Source organism: Oryctolagus cuniculus, chromosome 2, assembly GCF_051225735.1.
Source record: "Oryctolagus cuniculus isolate XC-2025 breed Fujian yellow rabbit chromosome 2, ASM5122573v1, whole genome shotgun sequence".
Classification (NCBI taxonomy): domain Eukaryota; kingdom Metazoa; phylum Chordata; class Mammalia; order Lagomorpha; family Leporidae; genus Oryctolagus; species Oryctolagus cuniculus.
The window spans coordinates 198207696-198230791 of NC_142868.1; the positions used below are offsets into that span (position 1 = coordinate 198207696).

The 23096-nt window shown below is 47.4% G+C and overlaps 1 protein-coding gene across 6 annotated transcripts in view; it reads left to right on the top strand.

The window, feature by feature from the left end:
• The window catches only part of KIDINS220 (kinase D interacting substrate 220), a 101779-nt gene that overhangs the window by 46070 nt on the left and 32613 nt on the right, over positions 1 to 23096 (top strand). For all 6 annotated transcript variants that reach the window (XM_008249999.5, XM_008250001.5, XM_008250002.5 and 3 more), the window contains exons 18-22: positions 2274 to 2414; positions 3092 to 3335; positions 3485 to 3573; positions 5964 to 6108; positions 10214 to 10376. In XM_008249999.5, coding sequence (XP_008248221.3) covers positions 2274 to 2414; positions 3092 to 3335; positions 3485 to 3573; positions 5964 to 6108; positions 10214 to 10376 — 782 coding nt within the window. The remainder of the gene's footprint in view (positions 1 to 2273; positions 2415 to 3091; positions 3336 to 3484; positions 3574 to 5963; positions 6109 to 10213; positions 10377 to 23096) is intronic.

The window sequence follows — 23096 nt, forward strand, 5'->3', positions numbered from 1 at the left end:
GTAACTGATTTTTTTTTTTTTTTTTGACAGGCAAGAGTAGACAGTGAGAGAGAGAGAGAGAGAGAGAGAAAGGTCTTCCTTTTGCCGTTGGTTCACCCTCCAATGGCCGCCACGGCTGGTGCGCTGCGGCCGGCGCACCGTGCTGATCCGATGGCAGGAGCCAGGTGCTTCTCCTGGTCTCCCATGGGGTGCAGGGCCCAAGTACTTGGGCCATCCTCCACTGCACTCCCTGGCCACAGCAGAGAACTGGCCTGGAAGAGGGGCAACCGGGACAGAATCCGGTATCCCGACCGGGACTAGAACCCGGTGTGCCGGCGCCGCAAGGCGGAGGATTAGCCTGCTGAGCTGTGGCGCCAGCCTGATGTAACTGATTTTACGGGTTTGGGCCATTGTAATGGGTGTATGTGTTGTTTCATTGTTTTGGTTTGCCTGTCCCTGGTGAGATGTGGCGTGCAGCATATTTTCATATGTGCATTTGCTATCTGTGTATCTTCTTTGGTCAAGTATTTGTTAAAGTCTTTAGTGGAAGACATATATAAGACATACCCAGACCTTTCCTTGCTTTAAATTTTCACTGTCTGCCTTTCTCTCTGTCTCTCTCTCTCTCACTATCCACTCTGCCTGTCAAAAAAAAAAAAAAAAAAAAAAAAAAGATAAAAAAAAAAAAGAAAAAGGCCGGTGCCGTGGCTCAATAGGCTAATCCTCCGCCTTGCGGTGCCGGCACACCGGGTTCTAGTCCCGGTCGGGATACCGGATTCTGTCCCGGTTGCCCCTCTTCCAGGCCAGCTCTCTGCTGTGGCCTGGAAGTGCAGTGGAGGATGGCCCAAGTGCTTGGGCCCTGCACTCCATGGGAGACCAGGATAAGCACCTGGCTCCTGCCATTGGATCAGCACGGTGCGCCGGCCGCAGTGCGCCAGCCGTGACGGCATTGGAGGGTGAACCAACGGCAAAGAAAGACCTTTCTCTCTGTCTCTCTCTCACTATCCACTCTGCCTGTCAAAAATTAAAAAATAAAATAAAATAAAAAAATAAAAAATAAATTTTCACTGTCTGGAATTAATGTGGCTACTCTCACTCTCTATCGATTGGCATTAGCATGGTGCATCTTTCTTCATTTACTTTTAATCTATATGTGCCTTTGTATTTAAAGTGGATTTCTTGTGACAACATACAACTGGATCCACTCTGATAGTTGCTTTATTTTAATTGGTGGGTTTAGACAGTTAACTTTCAAGGTGATTATTGATGTAGATGAATTAGTATCTGCCATATTTATTACTGTTTTCTATTTGTTTCCCTTGTTCTTTGTTCCTATTTTTGTCTTCCACTGTTTCTATGCCTTTTTTGGATTAAGCATTTTACTAGATTCCATTTTCTTATCTTTCTTAGCATTATTAATTATACTTCTTTTTCAGCTTTTTCAGTGGTAATACTGTTCCACTTTCAAGCAATACTGTTCTACTTCAGTGGTTATATGTGTACTGTAGAATAAGCAAAATAATTCTGAGTTCCTCCCCATCACTGTGTCACTGCTGACACTGGTTTCTCTCACGCTTTGACTTACATACATAAATGTGTAAAAATCAAGAAGTGGCAACTTCCATGATATTTACACGCTGAACCAGATTCCAAAGACCTCACACTTACTTTTAGTTTTATTTTAGATTTTTTTCTTGTGGAAAAACATATTTAAAATGAAAAAAAAGTCATAAGAATAGCATGTTTTATAAAATGGACTTTTATAAGATACTCAAGGGAGTGAGCAGGTTATTCCACAGGTGGCAGTTACTGCCTGTTAATATAGGTTCCGCTGGAGCCAAGTAAAGTAAGCAGATCGGATCTGTTTTAAGAAAAAAACAGCAAATTGAACCACCAGTAGCTGTAAAACAGGAACCCATTTTTACGCTGGAAGGGGCTTTGTAGAATTCTGTGGCCCCTTCCTTTGGACAAGCGCAGGTGCCGTCAGGGAGCCGGGTCAGATCGTTAGAGCTTTTGGATTTGCATTCATATCCAAGAGGCTGCGGTTTCGGCAGTCACTGCGCGGTCTGGTTTCCCGCGTGGCTGTCACAGTGTGCTTTGCAGCGTCGCGTGTGCCCGTGCAGCCACGTGGTGAGCTGTCGCCTTCGCTGCAGTTGCAGGTGGAGTCACAGCGACAGCAGAGCCGTCGGGTTTGTCTTCTCTCTGTGGGAGTTGGATGCTTCCTGTCACGTGTTTAAAGAAGTGTGCGTACCCTCTGGTCTCCTCAGTGCTTTCTGGATCTTTCCTTTGCATAGGTTCTGAAGTGGGAAGTGGAACTGATGGCCAGGATGGCGAAAACCATCGACAGCTTCACTCAGAATCAGACGCGGCTGGTGGTGATCATCGACGGGTTAGACGCCTGCGAGCAGGACAAGGTGCTGCAGATGCTGGACACGGTGCGTTCGCTGCCTGGGCGCTCAGCGCTGTCGCCCTGTGGCTGGGGAGGGCGCCTGCTTCAGAAGACACCGCGGGCGGGCGGGTGGAGGCCGTCTTCAGCTTCAGCAGCACGTGTCCCTCTTGTCATTATTCTTTTGTAAAGACAACTTTTTTTTTATGTAGAAGCATAGCAAGAGTAAATGTTTCATCACAGAAAGATGTAGGTAATTTTCGCCAAATGACAGCGTGAGAAAAGTAGCAGAACATCTCCTACTTCATGGTGTGGCTGCGGCCTCTGGACCCCGGGACACGTGGGGCGCAGCCTGTGGGCTCTGCAGAGCTTCTGGAAGACACACATGGGAGCGGCCGTCCCCAGGGTGTTCCTAGCAGTAGGGTGTGCCTGGGGCACAGGCCAGGCGCATGTGTGGCTCTCCTGTGCTGCTCTTATGCAGATGGAAGTGTCTTAAGGTGAGGTACAATGACTTACTTTCTGTGTAGGCTTTGTCACTGCCAGATGGCAACAAATTCAGGTTGAGCTGTTAATATGCGTTGTTTTCAAATTTGGAGAATATTTGGATAAAACAAATACGACATCAACAGTCTTGTCCCCAAAGGGGAGCACACATTTTGGAGCGACATCCTGCTGTTTTGGATAATTTAAATCTTATGTCACAGCTAAACGTTTCTCCTACCACAGGTCCGGGTTCTGTTTTCCAAAGGCCCATTCATTGCCATTTTTGCAAGTGACCCACACATCATCATAAAGGCGATTAACCAGAACCTCAGCAGTGTGCTTCGTGACTCGAATATCAACGGGCACGACTACATGCGCAACATCGTGCACCTGCCCGTGTTCCTGAACAGTCGTGGGCTGAGCAGCGCCAGGCGCTTCCTCGTGAGCTCGACAGCGAACGGGGACGTTCCGTGTCCGGACGCGGCAGGTGACGACCGGGCTGCCGCGGTGCCTTGGCTCTGAAGCAGCCTTGCAGTTTTCCCCGGTGGCTTTCCTTTCACCTTGGAAAGTGTTTCTGGTATTTCATGTCTGTGTGAATTTTAGTGCAAATGATGCTTTGTTGATGGGCTCTTTAAGGGCTGCAGGAAGACGCTGACCGAAGAGTCTCGCAGAACAGCCTCGGGGAGTTGACGAAGCTCGGCAGCAGGACAGCCCTCAATCGACGGGTGAGACGCTGTTGGACTTGAGCTACGGGATTTTTGCTTAAGATTTATTTTGTCATTTATTTGAAAGGCAGAGTGACAGAGAGAGGTGTGTCTTCCATCTGCTGGTTCACTCCCCAAATGACCACCACAGCCAAGGCTGTGCCAGGCGGAAGTGAGGAGTCAGGAGCTCCATCTGGGTCTCCCACGAGGGTGCAGGGCCCAGGCACATGTGCCATCCCCCACTGCCTTCTCAGGCGTGTTAGCAGGGAGCTGGATTAGAAGTGGAGCAGGCGGGACTCAAACCAGCGCTCTCTTATGGGCTGCCAGCGTCAGAAGCAGCGACTTAACTCCCTGCCCCACGATGCCCCAGTCCTTGAGCTCTATGTTTGTATGCAGTTATTCCAATAACAGTAAGGGGCTGCCGCCTCGATAGGCTCGTGGGTATTAGGGATGCACACTGTGGCGTCCCCTGCAGCGTCAGGTGGTGCAGGGACGCCTGCACCTGGGCCCTAGCTGCCTTCTGTTGTGTGGGAGTCCCTGCCCTCACCCGGCTCTCAGTCCGGCGCTGCCGCGTCCCAGCCAAGTGTGTGGGAATCTCCAGCAGTGAGATCTTGCAGCTAAATGGTTCACCCACCAGATCAGGTGTTGCTGTGCCTGTTGCCACCACAGCTGTGGGAGAGAAGTTTGTAGGGTGAGAAAGCTCCTGGCTTTGTCTTCCTGTTAGCTTTTCTCCTTCCCTGCTGCTTGTGGGACGTGTGCTCCTTGTGTGTCTCCGTGATGATTCTGTGCCCTGCCCTGCTTCCTCTGTCCTCTGGTACTTAGCTGTCTCCCGTCTTGCCTGTACGTGTCCACGTACACCCACTTGCGGGGAAGTTGTGACTGTGCTACGTAGGGACAACTAACTGGGGTTACCATTGGCATTGGCCTTCTTTTCTGGTTTGCTGTCATGGACTTTCGTATTTTATTTCTTAAAAAATGTGTCCCAGGACTGGTATTTTCACAGCAGTTACAGATGCCTCATGGCTCCTCCCTTACCCCGTATCAGCATGCCCAAGCGCGGGTCCCAGCTCTGCCGCTGACCCCAGCTTCCTGCTAGCGCCCGCCCTGGGAGGCAGCAGGTCGTGACTCAAGCACGAGTCCTGGCGTCTCCGCCACTCTTGTGGGAGACCTGGGTTGATTTCCAGGTCCTGACTTTGGCCTGGGCCAGCCTGGCCGTTGGGGGCGTTTGGGGAGTGAACACAGTGGGTGGAAGAGCTCCTCTTTGCCTTTCAAATAAATTGTTAAAAATGTGTCTCTGATGTCATTGTGACATTTATTTTATGCCTCCACCCTTTATAGATATGAATACAAGGTTAATATGATGAATGATAATGTAAAAATGTTGCTTACTAATTTGTTTTATTTGAAAGGCAGAGAGACAAAAAGAGATACATACAGAGAGATCTTTCATCTGCTGGTTCACTCCCCAAATACCTGCATCAGCTGGGGCTGGACCAGGCCCAAACCAGGGGCCCAGAACTCAGTTTGAGTCTCCCATGTGGTTGGCAGGGGCCCAGCTACTTGAGTTATGACCTGCTGCCACCCAGGGTTCATATGGGTGCTCATCAGGAGTGGAGCTGACTTGAGCCCGGGCACTCCCGTATGGAATGCGGGCATCCCAAGTGGCGTCCCGACCTCTGCCCTGGACACCTGCCCTGATGGACATGACATCGACAGCACTGCATTCCGAGGGCTGGGTGATTGGCCTTTTAATTTCTTTCCTGGGAGTCTGTCTCGGGCACCGTCCGGATGCACTCGCCCCTCCCTGGCGGCAGGACCCGAGAGCAGGAGGCTGCTTGTTTGCCTGTTCCTCCTGTTGGAGGAATTCCTGCCCGCTCAGCCCAGCCCAGCCCTGCCCTGACTGAACCAGCAGATGCAAGAGCCCGGGCTGCTGTCTCTCGTGGTCTCTCTGCCTTTCAGATCAACTTTTAAAAAAATGTCTCCTGTGGAGATGTGAGGGTAGTAACAGAACCTTGTGCCTTTGACTTAATTGTCGTACATTTTAAAATAACCTAAAAAATCAAGACGCTGACTCCAGAAAGCGGACCAGACGCATCCACTTGGTTATTCCAGGATTCCTAGACGTGCTGAGCCTCCGTGGAATTTGGATGCAGGCCGCTACCCGGCTCCGCGTACTTAGCCTTAGGGCACTGCGCCGCCTGTAACTGTGCCAGCGTGAGGCGCGTGCATCTGAAGCTACGCCGTAGCGGTGCTCCTGGATTTGCACCTGCTCCTGAAGGGTCTGCCCCGGGGACGTGGGAAACCTCCCGCCGTGCCGCCTCCTCTGTGCGGCGGCTTTGGATGGCGTGGTCGTGCGTGTTGGCGTCTCGGGCTGGGGCGCGGCTCACTGTCCCTGCTGCCCGCTCTTCCAGGACACGTACCGGAGGCGGCAGATGCAGCGCACCGTCACCCGGCAGATGTCCTTTGACCTCACCAAGCTGCTGGTCACCGAGGACTGGTTCAGCGACATTAGTCCCCAGACCATGAGAAGACTGCTGAACATTGTGTCTGTCACAGGTGACTCTTAGTTCTGACTCGCTGGGCGTTAGCAGGGCGCCTTCTGGCGCGTTAGGAACGTGCGAATCCGCACTGCTGAGCACCGCCCGTCTGCCTGTGTCTGTGCCGAGTGTGCTCCTGCAGGCATACAGGCTGACAGTCCTCGTCTAAAATGCTCCAGCCCGGAAGTGGCTCTGGGCTTGGAGATTTTTGGATTTGGGAGTATTTACAGGACTCCACCGGGCGAGCACCCCTAACTGGATGACCTGAACTCCGGGGTGCGCCGCAGTCCTCGCTTTCTGTGCGTCATGTGGGCATTCAGAACGTTCCCGATGGTGGAGCATTTCCGATTTCAGGTGCCACTGTGCCTTCCACATTGGGTGATTCTAAAACTCATTTACTTCATCTCAAGCGTGATTTTTCTTGTGTAATTTTATGCTGACTTACATACCTGAGTATGATTAACTTATAACTTAAAATGTTGAAGTTCAGGTTTTATATACTGCTACTCAATTTTAGCTTTCACATAAAATTGATTGAATTAAATCAATTGAGGGTCATTGCCCGTGACTGAATTCTGCTCTCATCACGTTGATGCTTACTAAGTAGCTCCAGAGCAGGCGTACAAATGCTTGCGAGTTAGTCTGTAAAATACATGTCTGTTTCTCTGCACATATGGATTTTTTGGTAATATTTATCAGTGTGAGCTCTTGGGAGAGTTGCACTAGATTTGTGTTTTGTGCTAGTGCTGAAATTTATGCCATCAGCTGTATTACCAGTGAGGTTGTATCTAGTATATTTGTAATATTTTTGATAATTAAATCCTTTCACAGTGATGTCTCAACCCCACTGCACTTGATTATGCCTGGAGTGGGAATAGTCCTCTTATTCCTCATTTAACAAATGTGTAGTGAGTTGTCTGCGTTATGCCACTTGTTGATTTGGGCACTGGGCACGAGATGAAGGCCCTGTTCAGGCTGATTTAACTGGGGGGGGGGGGTACATTTTATAGATAGGAAGGAATTTGAAGGTAAAGGACCGCGGTTGGAGCCCTGTGCATTGCTTGGTCTCTTTAACTCCCCATTCCCCTCTGTGCAAGAGCGTACACGACCCGCTGAGCGCTGTGTGCATAGTTGTGGTTCCAGGGAACTCGTGCAAAAGCTGGGCCAAGTCTGGAAGCCGTCTGGGGTTCAGTAGACGACTGTTGGTGAGGGTTGCGTCGAGTGGTTTCCTACTGAAAAGTGTACTTTGTTTCGTCAGCTGTCCCTGATCTGTGGTTGGTCTTAGTGGTTGCTTTGGCAAACAGCGTTTGAACAGATCTTAGGCGCGTTCAGGGCACAGGGTCTTGCTGCGGCTGCTACTTCATTTCTCACTGATGGTGGCCCAGGTGTGTTTTTAAGGAGAATGCTTGCTTCCGTTCACTCCTACTTTAAAGTGGCGCCCCCTTCTTCACGTCCGGCGCTGTGGTGGCGAGCCTGGCTGCCTGGCTTCTTGTGCCAGGCCTGGCCGGCATCCATCCTACTCAGCCCGGTGCTGGTGCCTGCTGACTCGGGGAGGCTGCCTAGCTGCGGCTGCGCACGGGCGTGGTGCTCATTTTCTGTTTGCGTGCAGCAATATGCTGGTGTCTCCGGCGAAGAGTTGGGAGGGGTCCAGGTCACTCAGCTCTGTCGTCAGTGACTAACATGCTGAATGAGTGAATTTTAAGATTATTTATTTATTGGGGAGGCAGAGTTACAGAGAGAGAGGGAGAAACAAAGAGAGAGAGGTCTCCCATCATCTGGTTCACTCCAAATGGCCACAGTGGTGGAGCTGGGCCAATCAGAAGGCAGGAACCAGGAGCTTCTTCCAGGTCTCCCATGTGGGTGCAGGAGCCCTAGTACTTGGGCCATCCTCCACTGCCTTCCCAGGCCACTATCAGGGAGCTGGATCGGAAGTGGAGCAGCTGGGACTCAAACCGGTGCCATATGGGATGCCAGCACTACAAGTGAGCCTAACCTACTATGCCACAGTGCTGGTCTTGTGTAGTGGATTTTAACACCGTAAATCAGCTGTAGCTAGATTTGAGGTATTTGCTGCCTTCCCGTAAGACACTGTTTTGAGGATCAAATCCAATCATTATGGGATGGCAGTTCATATATATGTTGTTATAATCCATGTCTCCCATTTGGTTCTAAATTTTTTTTCACGAATTGTTTTTCAGTTTAAATGTTGGCAGAAGAAATATATTGTTAGTGTTCAAGCATTTTTAAATCACACCTTCATAGTATTTTTTTTAAAGGTGTATTTATTTGAAAGGCCGAGAGCAGAGGAAGAGGGAGAGAGACAGAAGGAGAGAGGGGAGAGAGGGAGAGATCTTCCATCTGCTGTTCTCACCTCAGATGGCTTCAGTGGCTGGAGCTGGGCCAGGCGTGAAGCCAGGAGCCAGGAGCTGCATCCTGGTCTCCCAGGCCCCATCTTCTGCTGCCTTCTCCAGTGTAGTAGCAGGAAGCTAGCCTGCAAGCAGAGCAGCTGGGACTTGAACTGGTGCAGAGGCAGCTCAACCTGTGGCACCACAATGCTGGCCCCGTTCCAGCGTATTTTAATGCCTTGCTTTTGCTGCCCGTTTTTTGACACTCAGTTCTGCGTTAACCTGTTCATACTCTACAGTGTCATGATGTGTGTTAGTTCATTTCTGTCTTTTTGTTTGGTCTGTTAGCTCCACTGGATCAGGTTTCACGAGGGCTGTAGGGCTCTATCTTTCATTAGACGCGTCCTGCGGCATTCGTGTGCCATTAGTGGTGACACTCTTGTGAGTTTCCACAGCTCTCAAATGCTTGTGAGCACAGCTCACTCAGATGGAAGGTGAAGACCTTGTTACCGACCTGGTAGGTCAGATCCCACCTTCCAGGGGAAAAGAATACAGTGACGAAAACGTCATTTGCTTGTGTCAGCAGTTTTGTTAAAGGGCGTGGTCTGGGGGTACAGGAGGCGTGGGATGTGGGGCTTGTGGTTGTGTATCTGTTAGGGTGAGCATCCCCCTCCCAAACTCCAGAGTCCACATTGTGCCGAGATCTGAAACTCTACACACCACCATGAGGCCGCAAGTGGAGAGTTCCACATTGTGACACTTCGTATCCTGCACAAAATTATGAAAAACGTCATATAAAATTATCTTCAGGCTATATGTGTAAGGGGTACAGGAAACAAATGTGAATTATGTGATTACACTTGGGCCCCTTCCCCATCATGTGCAGTAAATATTTCAAGACTGAAAAAACCAGATTCTGAGCTATTCCTCTGGTCTCCAACAATTCAGACAATGGATACTCAGCTTGTATACTAGTTGTAGGCAAAGGAGTAATTCATATTTGAACCAAAACTCTCACTTATCCCAGTCTAGATACAAACTAAATTAATAATAATGAAGTGAAACTGACAATGCTTTAAATTAAAAAGCAGCAGTAACAGTTGAGAATCCAAACCAAATCAGTGATGATGCAACGAGTCAGAGTATCCATTCTGAAAGTTAGGGTTACAGCTGTCCACATGTGATGCCCAGTGCTGGAGCGCTGAATCAGGATTCTTACACAACCCCCGTAATAGCTCTGGTTTAAAAAATAGAAATAACAAAATTTAGACATAACTCGGCTAGTAGGTTGCTTAGGCCTCTCTTACTACCTAAAAGTGAAAGTGTGTGGGATTGCACAGACGCGTAATAGGCAAGAATGGACCAAGGTACTTGGATCTGTTCCAGGTCCATCGGAAGGATGTCTGCAGACAGTCCTTGAGAGGAGTGGGCCTTGTGGGTGAGTGGCTCATCTGTGCGACTGTGGGCAGTGTTGGGCTGTGTGACACGCGGTTCTGCTTCTGGCCTGGATGTGTGTGGTCAAACAAGTATATCTGACCAGTAGCAAATCCAACAAAAACAGCGCTTTAGAATTCAACAGAGTTGTTTCAGAGCTCCTAGAAGCTTTCTAGTCTAGGTCTTTGGATTTCGGAAGCCATTATCAATGCTAGATTTGAATTTATGGTATGACTTAAGATGGCAAATTTTTGAAATTTAAGGGTAAATTATTTGTGACTATACTAAATGTTTTAATATACTACTACACATCTATTAACTTTAAAATGCTTTATGCTCATACAGGGCGGTTACTGAGAGCCAACCAGATTAGCTTCAACTGGGACAGGCTTGCTAGCTGGATCAACCTGACAGAGCAGTGGCCCTACCGAACTTCGTGGCTCATATTATATTTGGAAGAAACCGAGGGTGTGCCCGATCAGACGACTCTGAAAACCATCTATGAGAGGTACCGTGAGCTCTGCAACTTCATCTTGTGTTGAGTTTATTTATCTATTTTCAAGGTTTATTATTTGTTTGTTTGAAAGGCCAGGGCTGGTCCAAGTTGCAGCCAGGAGAAGGGAACTCCACTGAGGTCTCTCACATAGTGGCAGGGATCCAAGCACTGGGCCATCTCCTGCTGACTTCTTAGGCTCGTTAGCAGGGAACTGGAGCAGAAGTGAAGCTTCCGGTTCTCCAGCCACCACTGCAGTATGGGGTGTTGGCATTGCGGTCTGTAGCTTCACTTGCTGCACCATGACACTGGCCCCAAGTTTACTTGTATTTATTCATTTGAGAGGGAGAGACAGAGAGAAGGAGAAAGAAAACATTACCCTTGGTTCACTCCCCAGATGCATACAATGGCAGGGTCTGTTTTGGGCTGGGCTAGGGCTCAATCCAAGGAGCTGGAAACTCAATCCAGGTCTTCCACATGGTGGCAATTACTTGAGCTGTCACTGTTGCCTCCCAGGGTCTGCATTAGCAGAAAGCTGCCATCAGCAGCTGCCTGTCAAACCCAGGGACCACGATGGCAGCATCCTGACCAGCAGCTTACCTGCTGGGCTAAATGTCTGCCCCTTAGTTTGACTTAAAAAGGAAGTTAGTTCATATAAATCAAACCAAATGCAGAGTAATATATAGAATGTAAATTTCTGGGTTCAACTTATTTTTATTCATTCATTCTAGTTTTGAGTAGTACTAGCACTGGTATATATCCCATAATGTCAAATTTGCAACTTTGTTTGGACATACTCTTCTTTTTCCAGGCATATAAAGTTTTAAGGATTATCAGTTTCTTGTCATACCTTCAAATACTTCACTTATTATTCTTACTAAATGATGTCCGAGGAAAAAAATAATACAAGTTAACTGTAGGAAAAGTTGTGTGAAATTGAGGATAATTGAAACTGCTGTCTTACAATGTAAATGAAATACTAAGTCTAACACTGTATGTGGTGCAGAGTTCCCATGCTAAAGCTGCAGGACTGCAAGTCCTCCTTCTCTTGGTGCATTGTCAGCAGGCGGTCTGCGTCATTTTCCACCACCATTTTCTGTGTTCGTAGTGTGTCTCACGACTGGTGTCTGTGTTGTGGAGGCTTGTTGCAGTGTTGGTCTCCAGCCCGGAGCGCGTCCCGGATCTGGGTGTTCATGCTGCAGTGACCCAGTGGTTTGCACGGGGTGTGCGGGAGTGAATGGGGCTCAGTCCACAGCCCTGTGGAGAAGCGGGATGGAATTGCACTTGGCCTTCGAGATTTTAGAAATAAGGCAAAGGGGCAGGGGCAGGGGAAGGAAGCCCGGGTCTCTAGGAAGCGGAGATGCAGGAATAAACCAGCGATTTGAAAGGCCCTCCAAAACACTCGTATTTCATTCAATCCAGCTAAAGTTGACTAAGCACTTGCTGTGTGCAGGCCCTGCTGCAGATGCTGGGGCTACAAGCAAGCGTTTGAATGTTGCCTCTCTCCCTTATTTCCTGAAGGAAACCAAGGTGGGTAGTGGTTAGAGGCGTCACTGCTTCCCCTGAGGTCTGTGTGTCCACTTCAGTTAATTTCTTCATCAGCTGCTATCCAGCACGGGTGTGTGCAGGAGCCAAGGTGTAGCTAGCTGTTCTTTGTCTGTTGTCTGTTGCAGGGGCTGGCCAGGGAGGGGGTGAAGAGAAGGACAAACCCGAAGTCATGATCCTGTCTTGAGCAACTTAACATGTTTTCAATTAACTTTTCCATTTGAAAATACTTCCAAACTTACTGAGAAGTTGCAAGAGTAAGAATAATACTAAGGGGCCGGCGCCGTGGCTCACTTGGTTAATCCTCCACCTGCAGCGCCGGCATCCCATATGGGCGCCAGGTTCTAGTCCTAGTTGCTCCTCTTCCAGTCCAGCTCTCTGCTGTGGCCTGGGAGGGCAGTGGAGGATGGCCCAAGTGCTTGGGCCCCTGCACCCGCATGGGAGACCAGGAGGAAGCACCTGGCTCCTGGCTTCAGATCGGTGTAGCTCTGGCTGTAGAGGCCATTTGGGGGGTGAACCAATGGAGGGAAGACCTTTCTCTCTGTCTCTCTCTCTCTCACTGTCTAGCTCTGTCAAAAAAAAAAAAAAAAAAATACAAAGAACATCCATATACCCTTCATCCAGATTGATCTGTTGATAACATTGCACTTCAGTCTTGTGTCCTGGGTGCTAATCCTCTCTCGATATATTTGATATATTTGTATCTACGTCTGTACACAGCTACACCTATACACACCTACGTGCAAACCTTTTTCTAAACCTTGGGGAGGTAAATTAAATACAATGTATTTATCATTCCCCTCTAAGTGCTACTGTTTGAGAAACTTATGTTCTGATTGAAGATAAAACATACACTTAAAAAAAAGAGATGGATTTATTTCTTTGAAAGAGTTACAGCAGGAGAGGGAGAGAGACAGGGATCATCCATGAGTTGGCTCACTCCACAGATGGCCACAATGGCCAGGGCTGATCCAGGCCAAAGCCAGGAACCAGGAGCCTCCTCCAGGTCTCGGGGGGCCGGGGCCCAGGCGCCTGGGCCGTCTTCTACTGCCTTTCCCAGGCCATTAGCAGGAGCTGGATTGGTCGTGGAGCAGCCAAGACACGAACTGGCAATCATTTGGATGCTGGAGTTGCAGGTGATGGCTGTACCAGCTGCACCACAACATCGGCCCCCAAAATTATTTTTTGCGAGGCAGAGAGGCTATTTAGTGTGAGGGCTATTTATGGGCAAAAGAGAATCATAGCATACAGTTTAAAGGAAATAGTGATTATTATACCTCCCTATGAAATAAGTAGTTGTGAAATATTTTTCTGGGGGAAGAGATAAATATTTTTCATCAAGAAATAAAATAACGAGTTTTTATAGACTGCTTTTCAAGTAATCTAAAGTATAATGTATTGCAGATGTAGTGAGCTGATATTAAACTTTGTTTTGCCATTAAACAAAAGCGTTGTTTTAGACTAGACCACTTGGTGGCCTTGCCATCCTTGTGTGGGTTGGATTCATCGTGGTTTTGAGGTTTTGAATACTATGTATGTCTTCTATGTCTACAAATACAAAGAGCATTTTGTAGATCGCCAAAGGAAGAGAAAAGACAGTATACTAAGAAATCTTTGGGAATTTATAAGGAAGTAACTTAAAATGACTTGGAATGAAAAACTTTAAGAAGACAAACTATCTGTCCAAGCTATTGAAAAATCAGATATTGGAATGTGTTAGAGTGATTTAAATGGCTGTTTCTACTTAACCATAGTTGGGTTCTTTGGTGCTATTGCTTGTCATTTGAATAATAAAAAGTTTTATTTACAGCTGACAAAAAGCAGCGGTATATAATTGATATTCATTTATTTTATTAAAGAAGTCTGATTTGGTCAAAACAATCAGAAAATAGTATTTTTAATGCTGGTCGTAAAATTTATTTTTTTAATCCATAAAAAGCTTCATTTATTTTTATAGCAATTTGATGACACATCTGCTTGCTTTATTCAGCTGAAAAAGAAAATGTTGGTTCTTGGTGTTTGGTAAAATTGGTTTGTTAAATTATTTTCTAAATTGTTCAACTTTTAACAAATGACATTTGATACTAACACTGGAAAGCAGTTTCAGCTAATTAAGTAGATCCCTCTATATACCATTGGAACATTAAGATGACATACTGTTCATTCAAGATTATTTTAATTGGTACAATTATTGTAATTTTCTTGCAATTATGTGTTGAGCTAAAAGCTTTTGTCTACATCATTTGTGGGTTTTTTGTTAACACACATTTAGTAAGAAGAAAAGGAGTAAAATAAAAACTGTAGATAAAGATTTTCTATCTACTTTTTATTACAGCATTTCAGACAACTATTGACATATTTTAGTATAAAACTTTATTTCTGGTATTTTAAGCATTTTGAGCAATGATAAAGGTTTAAAAGAATGCATGTAAGTTTTTGTGAAGGTGATGTTTTAAAATTGTGTTTTGACATTACTCAAACAAAATTATACTCAGGATGATATAGGCAGGATAGTTTTGTGATAAGGCTAATGACATATTTTCTTTTGCTACTCTATTTTTATTTATTTTTTATTTATTTATTTATTCTTATTTTTTGACAGGCAGAGTGGACAGAGAGAGAGACAGAGAGAAAGGTCTTCCTTTGCCGTTGGTTCACCCTCCAATGGCCACCGTGGCTGGCGCGCTGCGGCCAGTGCACCGCACTGATCCGATGGCAGGAGCCAGGTGCTTCTCCTGGTCTCCCATGGGGGGCAGGGCCCAAGCACCTGGGCCATCCTCCACTGCACTCCCTGGCCACAGCAGAGAGCTGGCCTGGAAGAGGGGCAACCGGGACAGAATCCGGCACCCCGACCGGGACTAGAACCCGGTGTGCCGGCACCATAAGGCGGAGGATTAGCCTACTGAGCCATGGCGCCAGCCCTATTTTTATTTTTTTTTTAAAAAGATCTATTTTATTTATTTGAAAGCCAGAGTCACAGAGAACTAGGGACAGAGAGAGAGAAAGAGAGGTCTTCCATCTGCTGGCCAGAGCTGAGCCGATCTGAAGCCAGGCATCAGGAGCGTCTTGCAGGCCTCCCATGTGGGTGTAGGGGCCCAAGGACTTTGGCCATCTTCTGCTGCTTTCCCAGGGCACGGTAGAGAGCCCGATAAGAAGAGGAGCAGCTGGGACTTGAACCAGCGCCCATATGGGATGTCAGCACTGCAGGCTGAGGCTTTAACCTGCTGTGGCACAGCGCCGGCCCCTCTATTTTGATTTTTTCAAAATAATTGAGTCAGTTTTGCAGGACCTAAGAATGCTAGGCATGTTTCTTTTCATTGAGGTAGCTGTTTGTGATGGACACTGCAGACATTTATTACCTTTGTAGACCTGTCTGGTATATTTTAATTGTTCAGAGAGTGGTATCTCTGTGCATTCTTGAGATTTTTCTCAATAGAACCCTTGTCTTACAGTATCCTCCCTTGTCATCACCCAGAGTGTACGTGAGCCGAGCGTTACGCCTCCTCCGTCTCCTGCCTCTCAGTGGTTGTTAGTTCACAGCTCGCCTCCCCAGCATTCGGCCTAGATTGTTTCTTTACATGTGGACTTCAGTTATGAATCTGAATAGCATGAATAATTGGGCGTTAGACATGTGAAAAAGTTGTCTCATCTCCTTTGTTGTACAGAATGCATCCTTTATATTGACAGTTTTTCTTTTAAGTCTTAAGATACTAGGGATATTTATTCCCAACATTATTTCATGTATGCTGGTTTGATGCTTTTTGTTATTTATTTATTTATTTTGAAAGACGCAGGGAGAGAGAGAGAGAGACAGACATGCAGAGAGAGAGAGAGAGAGAGAGATAGACATGCAGAGAGAGAGACAGAGACATGCAGAGAGAGAGAGAGACATGCAGAGAGAGAGAGAGACATGCAGAGAGAGAGACAGACATGCAGAGAGAGAGAGAGATCTTCCATCTGTTGGTTCACTCCCCAAATAGCCCCCAGCTGCAGGGGCTGGGTCAGGCTCATGCCAGGAGTTCAGAACTCAATCCTGGCTTTCCATGTGGGTGGGAGGGAGCCACGTGCTGGAGCCATCAGCTGCTGCCTGACAGGGTGCGCGTTAGCTGGAGGATGGAACAGGGCTGGAGCTGGATGGGATGCAGGCGTCCAGGCAGCATCTTAACCACCAGGGCAGAGCGCTCCCCTGTGTGGCTGGGTTTTCTACATAGCTTAGAATCTTGATGCGGGTCTGTGGTCCTGATGTGATAGGACTTCTCTCTAGCCTGAATGTTGCCGTCATTCAGAATTTGTCACTGTCCTGTTTATAATTATTGTTTCCATCCAAAGCACGCGTGCCCTGAATGTGGAGGCACAGTACTTTATCAGTGTCTTTAGCTTTTTGAAGAGATAACCTCATCTAGTTCTTTGTGCAAATGCAAGATAATTTTCTATGTAGGAGATGAAACGAAGTGAGTTTGTACTGAAATAATTATTAAATGGCATATAGTAAGAGCCACATTTATCAGGATAAAAATAAATAACATTAGTTTACTTGTCAAGTTTAATGTGACACATGTGCTTGTAAACCCTGGACAGATATCCCTAAAATCAAATGCAATGATGACAATTCAGTATGCATTTCTGATTCTGCATGGCTTATTGTTTTTAAAAGATTTATTTATTATTTGGGAGTCAGAGTTGCAGAGAAAGAAGGAGAGGCAGAGAGAGAGAGAGAGAGAGAGAGAGAGAGAGAGAGATCTTCTATCCGCTGGTTCACTCTCCAGTTGGTTGCAATGGCTGGAGCTGTGCTAATCTGAAGCCAGGAGCCAGGAGCTTCCTCCGGGTCTCCCATGTGGGTCAGGGGCCCAAAGACTTGGGCCATCTTCTATTGCTTTCCCAGGCCACAGCAGAGAGCGAGATTGGAAGTGGAGCAGTCAGGATTCGAACTGGCGCTTATATGGGATGCTGGCACTGCAGGTGACGGCTTTACCCGCTACGCCACAGCACCAGCCCCTGTGTTGCTTATTTTTATTCATTGTCTTAATGGAATTAATCGAAAAACCGTGATTCTGCACCAGGGAATAAGGCTGCGTACTTAGCATACTAGAGGCAGTCGTGACGGGAAAGTGACAGAGTTAGGGAGGCCAGGAGGAGTGCAGTTTCCCAGGTGGCTAAGGGGCCATGAGGCTGCTGTGGGAGGGAAGAGCCAAGGGGAGGCCTGCAGCAGGCTGAGCGAGAATGTGTAGGGAGTGTTTCCAGGGGAAGGGCATGACTGGACAGAGGCCGCGGCCAGAGCGCCCGGAGCCCACCGCGGGGCTGTGGGGTGAGGGAGAGGACGCCGTGAGGGCCGAGGCTGGCTCCCTAGGGGAGCGTCTGAGGACGTGGCCTTCCTCCTGGGTGAAGAGATGCGTGCGCAGCCCTGCCACACTTGTTTGCATGTCCCTGCTGCTCCAGCACCTATTATTTGGTTATGCAAACTTGGCCTGAGTCAGGGCACCCCGTCAGTCTGAGGGACATATTTTGAGGCATGCACGTGGGTGGGAAAATGAGGTTCATTGAGAAGTCCAGCCAACCACGTGGTTGGCTGCCCCCATCAGGACGAACTGAGTGATGAAAGTGGGTGTGTGGCGGCCCCTCTGAGTGCCGGCCTAAGGAGCCTCTGTTGTCATCTGATTAAGGGAAACTGGGCCCGCACTGTGGCCTTGTAGGCTAAGCCTCCGCCTGCAGTGCGAGTCCTGGCTGCACCACTTCTGACCCAGCTCCCTGCTGAGACCTGGGAAGGCAGTGCAGGACGCCCCACGTGCTTGGGCCCCTGCACCCACGCGGGACACTCAGATCAAGCTTCTGGCTCCTGAGTTCTGTCTGGCCCAGCCCAGGCGGATGTGGCCATTTAGGGAGTGAACCAGTGGATGGAGGGTCTCCCTCTCTCTGTCTCTCTCTCTCTAACTCTGCCTTTCAAATAAATAAATAAATCTTTTTGTTTGTTTGTTTTTAAAAGGATGACTTAGGAAATACTTATGCTTAACATCATGAGAATTTATAGAAATGATTTCCCTGTGTGTCCTTTGGTAATAGTTTCTCCCTCTCTCTTTTATTTTTTTGGTAAAGATTTTATTTATTTGGGGCTGGCGCTGTGGCACAGTGGCACAGTGGGTTAACGCCCTGGCCTGAAGCTCTGGCATCCCATATGGGCGTCGATTCGAGACCCGGCTGCTCCATTTCCGATCCAGCTCTCTGCTGTGGCCTGGGAAAGCAGTACAAGATGGCCCAAGTCCTTGAGCCCCTGCACCCACGTGGGAGACCCGGAGGAAGCTCCTGGCTCCTGGCTCTTGGCTCCGGCCGTTGCGGCCAATTGGGGAGTGAACCATCAGATGGAAGACCTTTCTCTCTGCCTCTCCTCTCTCTGTGTAACTCTGATTTTCAAATAAATAAATAACTTATTTATTTATTATTTATTTCAAATAATAAATTATTTATTTGAGAGGTAGAGTTACAGACAGTGAGAGGGAGAGACAGAGAGAAAGGTCTCCTGTCCGTTGGTTCACTCCCCAAATGGCTGCAATGGCTGGAGCTGCGCTGATCTGAAGCCAGGGGCCAGGAGCTTCCTCTCGGTCTCCCACGTGGGTGCAGGAGCCCAGGCACTTGGGCCATCTTGTACTGCTTTCCTAGGCCACAGCAGAGAGCTGGATTGGAAGAGGAGCAGCCGGGACTCGAAGTGGTGCCCGTATGGGATGCTGGCGCTGTAGGAGGCGACTTTACCTGATATGCCACAACGCCAACCCCTTGGCTGTATTTTTTTCTAGATAGATTTTCATTAGCTTTTATTTTGCTTTTAATAGGATAAAATTGATTTTAACAATATTTTCTCAGCATTTAAAGTCATAATGCCAATTCTCAGTGTTTTATGCTAATATGGAACAAAGGAAAAATTTTAAATGTTCAGAAGTTGTGTGTTTCTAACTTTAACATGAAAAACTTGACTATATTAACTAAAGCCATTTGGAAACAAACAGTAGTATCAACTTAAATAAAATGTGTTTTAGTGTGTAAAAAGTGTATAGATAATATGTAAAGAATATTATAGCCTATATTGGTTATTTTACAATATAGTAAGAGTATTAACGTGGGTTTATATTTTTAAAAACAAATCTATTAAAGGGTTCAAATTTGCCAAAAAAAAAATGCCTTTAGAAATCAGGAAGCTATTTTTTTCTGGAGCTAGATTTTTTTTTAAATAAGGATTTGCAATGTAAGAATTTCAAGTTAGTGTTTTTAAGCCTTTTCAAAATATGAGAAAAAGCTAAAGTACTATACAGCCCAAATGCTAGGTAATTAAAATGCTAAGATGATGTGAGGTCCATAAATCCTTTAGGAGAGTGACCTTTGTTAGCAATACTAAGGAAGTCCACCAGGTGGGAGTGTTTCACAAGACACACATTTGGCCATGAAGCAGGACGTAATGCTTCTGCTTTTTACTTTCCGTAACGAAAAAACAAAGAGGAAAAAGAGTTTCATGAAAATAATTTCACAGGACGGTTGTCAGCACTGAGAATCATGACTGAAAGCAAATGAATGGATATCTAAATATATGATGAAATTTAAAAAAATTAGTGATGCCTTTTTCTTCTAAAATTCTGTTAAATTAACTTTTGGGAAAAGGAAGGACATAAAAGAAGAGTTTTTATTTTTTTATATTGACCTGATTACAAATTTGTATTTAGATTTAAGCATATTAAGTCCTAAACATTGTAGAACTTGAGGTCTGTACTTCGTATGGATTAAATCTTTTGAGGTCACTTGTATTAATAATGGTTTTGCCTTCGTTTAAGACATATTGTATAGATTTGAGTTCAAGGCCTCCATTCGCTGTGCAAAGCATTTGCTGCCTTAAATGTGATAAATGGGATACTTTTTTTTTTTTTTGACAGGCAGAGTGGACAGTGAGAGAGAGAGACAGAGAGAAAGGTCTTCCTTTGCCGTTGGTTCACCCTCCAATGGCCGCCACGGCCGGCGCACTGCGGCCGGCGTACCGCGCTGATCCGATGGCAGGAGCCAGGAGCCAAGTGCTTTTCCTGGTCTCCCATGGGGTGCAGGGCCCAAGCACTTGGGCCATCCTCCACTGCACTCCCTGGCCACAGCAGAGAGCTGGCCTGGAAGAGGGGCAACCGGGACAGAATCTGGCGCCCCGACCGGGACTAGAACCCGGTGTGCCGGCGCCGCAAGGCGGAGGATTAGCCTAGTGAGCCGCGGCGCCGGCCATAAATGGGATACTTTTAATGATTTTGTAAGGGCAGTAATTACACAGACCTCTTTTTTTTTAAAGGTTATTTATTTATTTTGAAAGTCATAGTTATGGAGATAGAGAGGGAGAAAGAGAGAGAGACAGAGATATTGATCTTCCATCCATTGATTCACTCCCCAGATGGCCACAATGGCCAGTGCAGGGTCAGGCTGAAGCTGGGGCCAGGAACTTCATCCACATCCCCCACACAGGTGCGGGGGCTCAAGCACTTGGGCCATCTCCTGCTGCTTTCCCAGGCCACAGCAGAGAGCTGGATCGGAAGTGGAGCAGCCGGGACTTGAACTGGTGCCCATGTGGGTTGCTGGCACTGCAGGCAGCAGCTTTACCTGCCGTGCCATAGCGCTGCCCCCGCAGATGGCCCTTATCACTTGGCAGCAGCTCATGATACAGTGCTGGCTAGGACAGCTGTGAACATTTGATTTCACGTACTTTCATCTGAACGTTTCAAAATGCCATCACACTGTAGACTCTTAATGCTACGAACAAGCTCTGCTTTTTAATGATAATTTTTCCAAATTGAGACAGTTGTCTTCCCTGTCTCCTGAAGTCTTCTCTCATTATCCTCACTGTGGATTAATGTCGTCTGCGTGCTGGTACCTGATGATTTGCGTGGCTGTAACTGGGCAGACATCATGCTGTACTATGAGGGGTCTTCAAAAAATAGAAGATGCATATTATGAAATATTCATGGATTTCAAAGGTTTTTGCACCCAAATAAACTTAGGTTTTAATTCTATTCTCCCACAGTCTTTTTGAAGAGCCCTTGTACACTGATTTTCACTTTCACCTTCAGTGGAAACCTTTCCCCAAATGAAAATTCTACGCAGAACTCCTATAAGTAAAGCAGAATTAATATAAATAATTGATTCAAATGATAAGATTTTTAACAAATTTAGTTAGAAAAATGAACTATTCTAAATTATAATATTTGTATTAAAATAGAAGAGCTAAAATTAAAAAGTAATGATAACATGGGGCTGATGTTACGGCTCCATGAACTAAGCTGCCGCCTGCAACATTAGCATCCTATATCAGAGTGGCTGTTCAAGTCTCCGCAGCTCCGCTTCTGGTCCAGCTCCCTGCTGATGTACCGGGAAAGCAGCAAAGAATGGGCCGAGTACTTGGGCCCCTGCCATCCGTGTGGGAGACTGGATGGAGTTCTGGGCTCCTGCTGTGTTCTGCCCAGCCCTGGCTGTTGCTGCCATTTGGGTAGTGAACCAGCAGATGGAAGACCCCCCCCCCCCCGCCAACACACACTCTGGTTTTCAAATAAGTAAATAAATCTATCTTTAAAAATAAAAAGGGAGAGTTGTGATTATTGTAATCCTACATTGGTTTAAACATCTATTTGCTTCTCTATTAGTTTCAGTAATATACTATCAAGAAGATCCTAAATCATTAGTGGATAGAAATATTACCAACTTCTAAACATTTTTGGCAGTGGCGGGGTGGGCTGTTATTGATGAATCTATCCGGGAACATGGAAGATGAACTGGGAATGTCATTTCGTAGGCGACGCCCCGATCTTAGCTGTAGCTGCTCTCGCTTCTTGTGGTTGGTTGAAGTGTTGGGTGCTGCCTCTCTGGGTGCTGCAGCCTGCGCTGGGTCGCGCTGTCTCCTAACCTGTCTTCCTGCTCTGGTATGCAGGCTTCATGCGCCTGCTCGTGTGACTCTGTGGACAGAGGAGCGCTGCTCTTCATTTTGTTTTTAAATAATGAAGGGATTTACACGCGAGCATGAAGGTGGGGGAGAAGCTTGGTTTTAAAGATGCAGAGAAACTGAAGCCAAGCAGGAGGATGCACTGGCCAGGCTTGCAGGCAGATCCTCAGCTGTCAGGTGGCACCATGTGACAGGCTACACCTGAGTCAGCTGCGGGAGGATTTGGAGCCATGTCGGTGGCCCTGGTCTGAACGGCACAGGGAGCAGGGCACCAGCTTCCCGTCTGCCGTCCGTGCGCACGGTGATGCGGTGCCACCGCTGGACCGTTCTGAACCTTGGGCTTCTCGTTTCCAAGGTTGGAGTCCTACCTCGTGGGATCTGGGAGGGAGAAGGGAGATGAACTGCCCTCTCAGGTCGTGGGGTTTGTGTAAGCAGAGGGGTACGGAGCCCCAAGTGCCCCTCACCGAGAAGCTTACGTGGCTCACGGACGGGACGGCAGTGCCTTCTCGGTACTGGAGCTGAACCTCTTTGAGCTCTGCTTGTTGATCCTGTCTGATCCCTGTCGTTACCACAACTGTAACCCCAGAGCTAAGTGGGGTTTTCGCCCACCGGCTCACTTTTACACCAAACACCAAAGTTGCTTGGACACGGAGGGGCACCTCCGGTCTCCTGCAGGCCGGGGCTTTGCCGCCGTGCTGTGAGAGCTGAGAGCGTCGTCTCGTGCTGCCTGGGGAGGCGTGGGAGGCCCCGCCAGAGCCTCGCTTAGGGGATCAGCTTGGCCTCTGTGAAGTAGAGTGGAGTCCAGAGACCCCCGTGAGCGAACCCCACCTCTGAGATGGCGTCGTCAGGTCTTGTAAAGGTTGGCCTCACTGCTCTCACTGCTGTCTAGCCCAGTGGTACAGCCTCTCCCAGGTCCCTGGGGTCCTCACGTCTGCATTCAGGGAAATCTGTTAGGTGAATACTGTGTTCTTTCATCACAGAATACAGTTTGCATCTCATGCAGGTACCGTTTTCCTAGAAATCACTGCCTGTCTCAAGGCTGCGTGTGAGAGAAGGCGTCTGAGGTGTAACTGTGGTGAGTTGACACGACAGCTCCCGGGAGAGGCCCAGGTGTTAGTTATCCAGGTTTCCTGGTCGGCTGAAGGCACTGCCAAACTGAGTCATCATCATGTAGATCCAGACCCTTATGTATTCAATTAATTTAATTTATTGGACAGCAGAGCTAGAGGGAGAGACAGAGGAGGAGA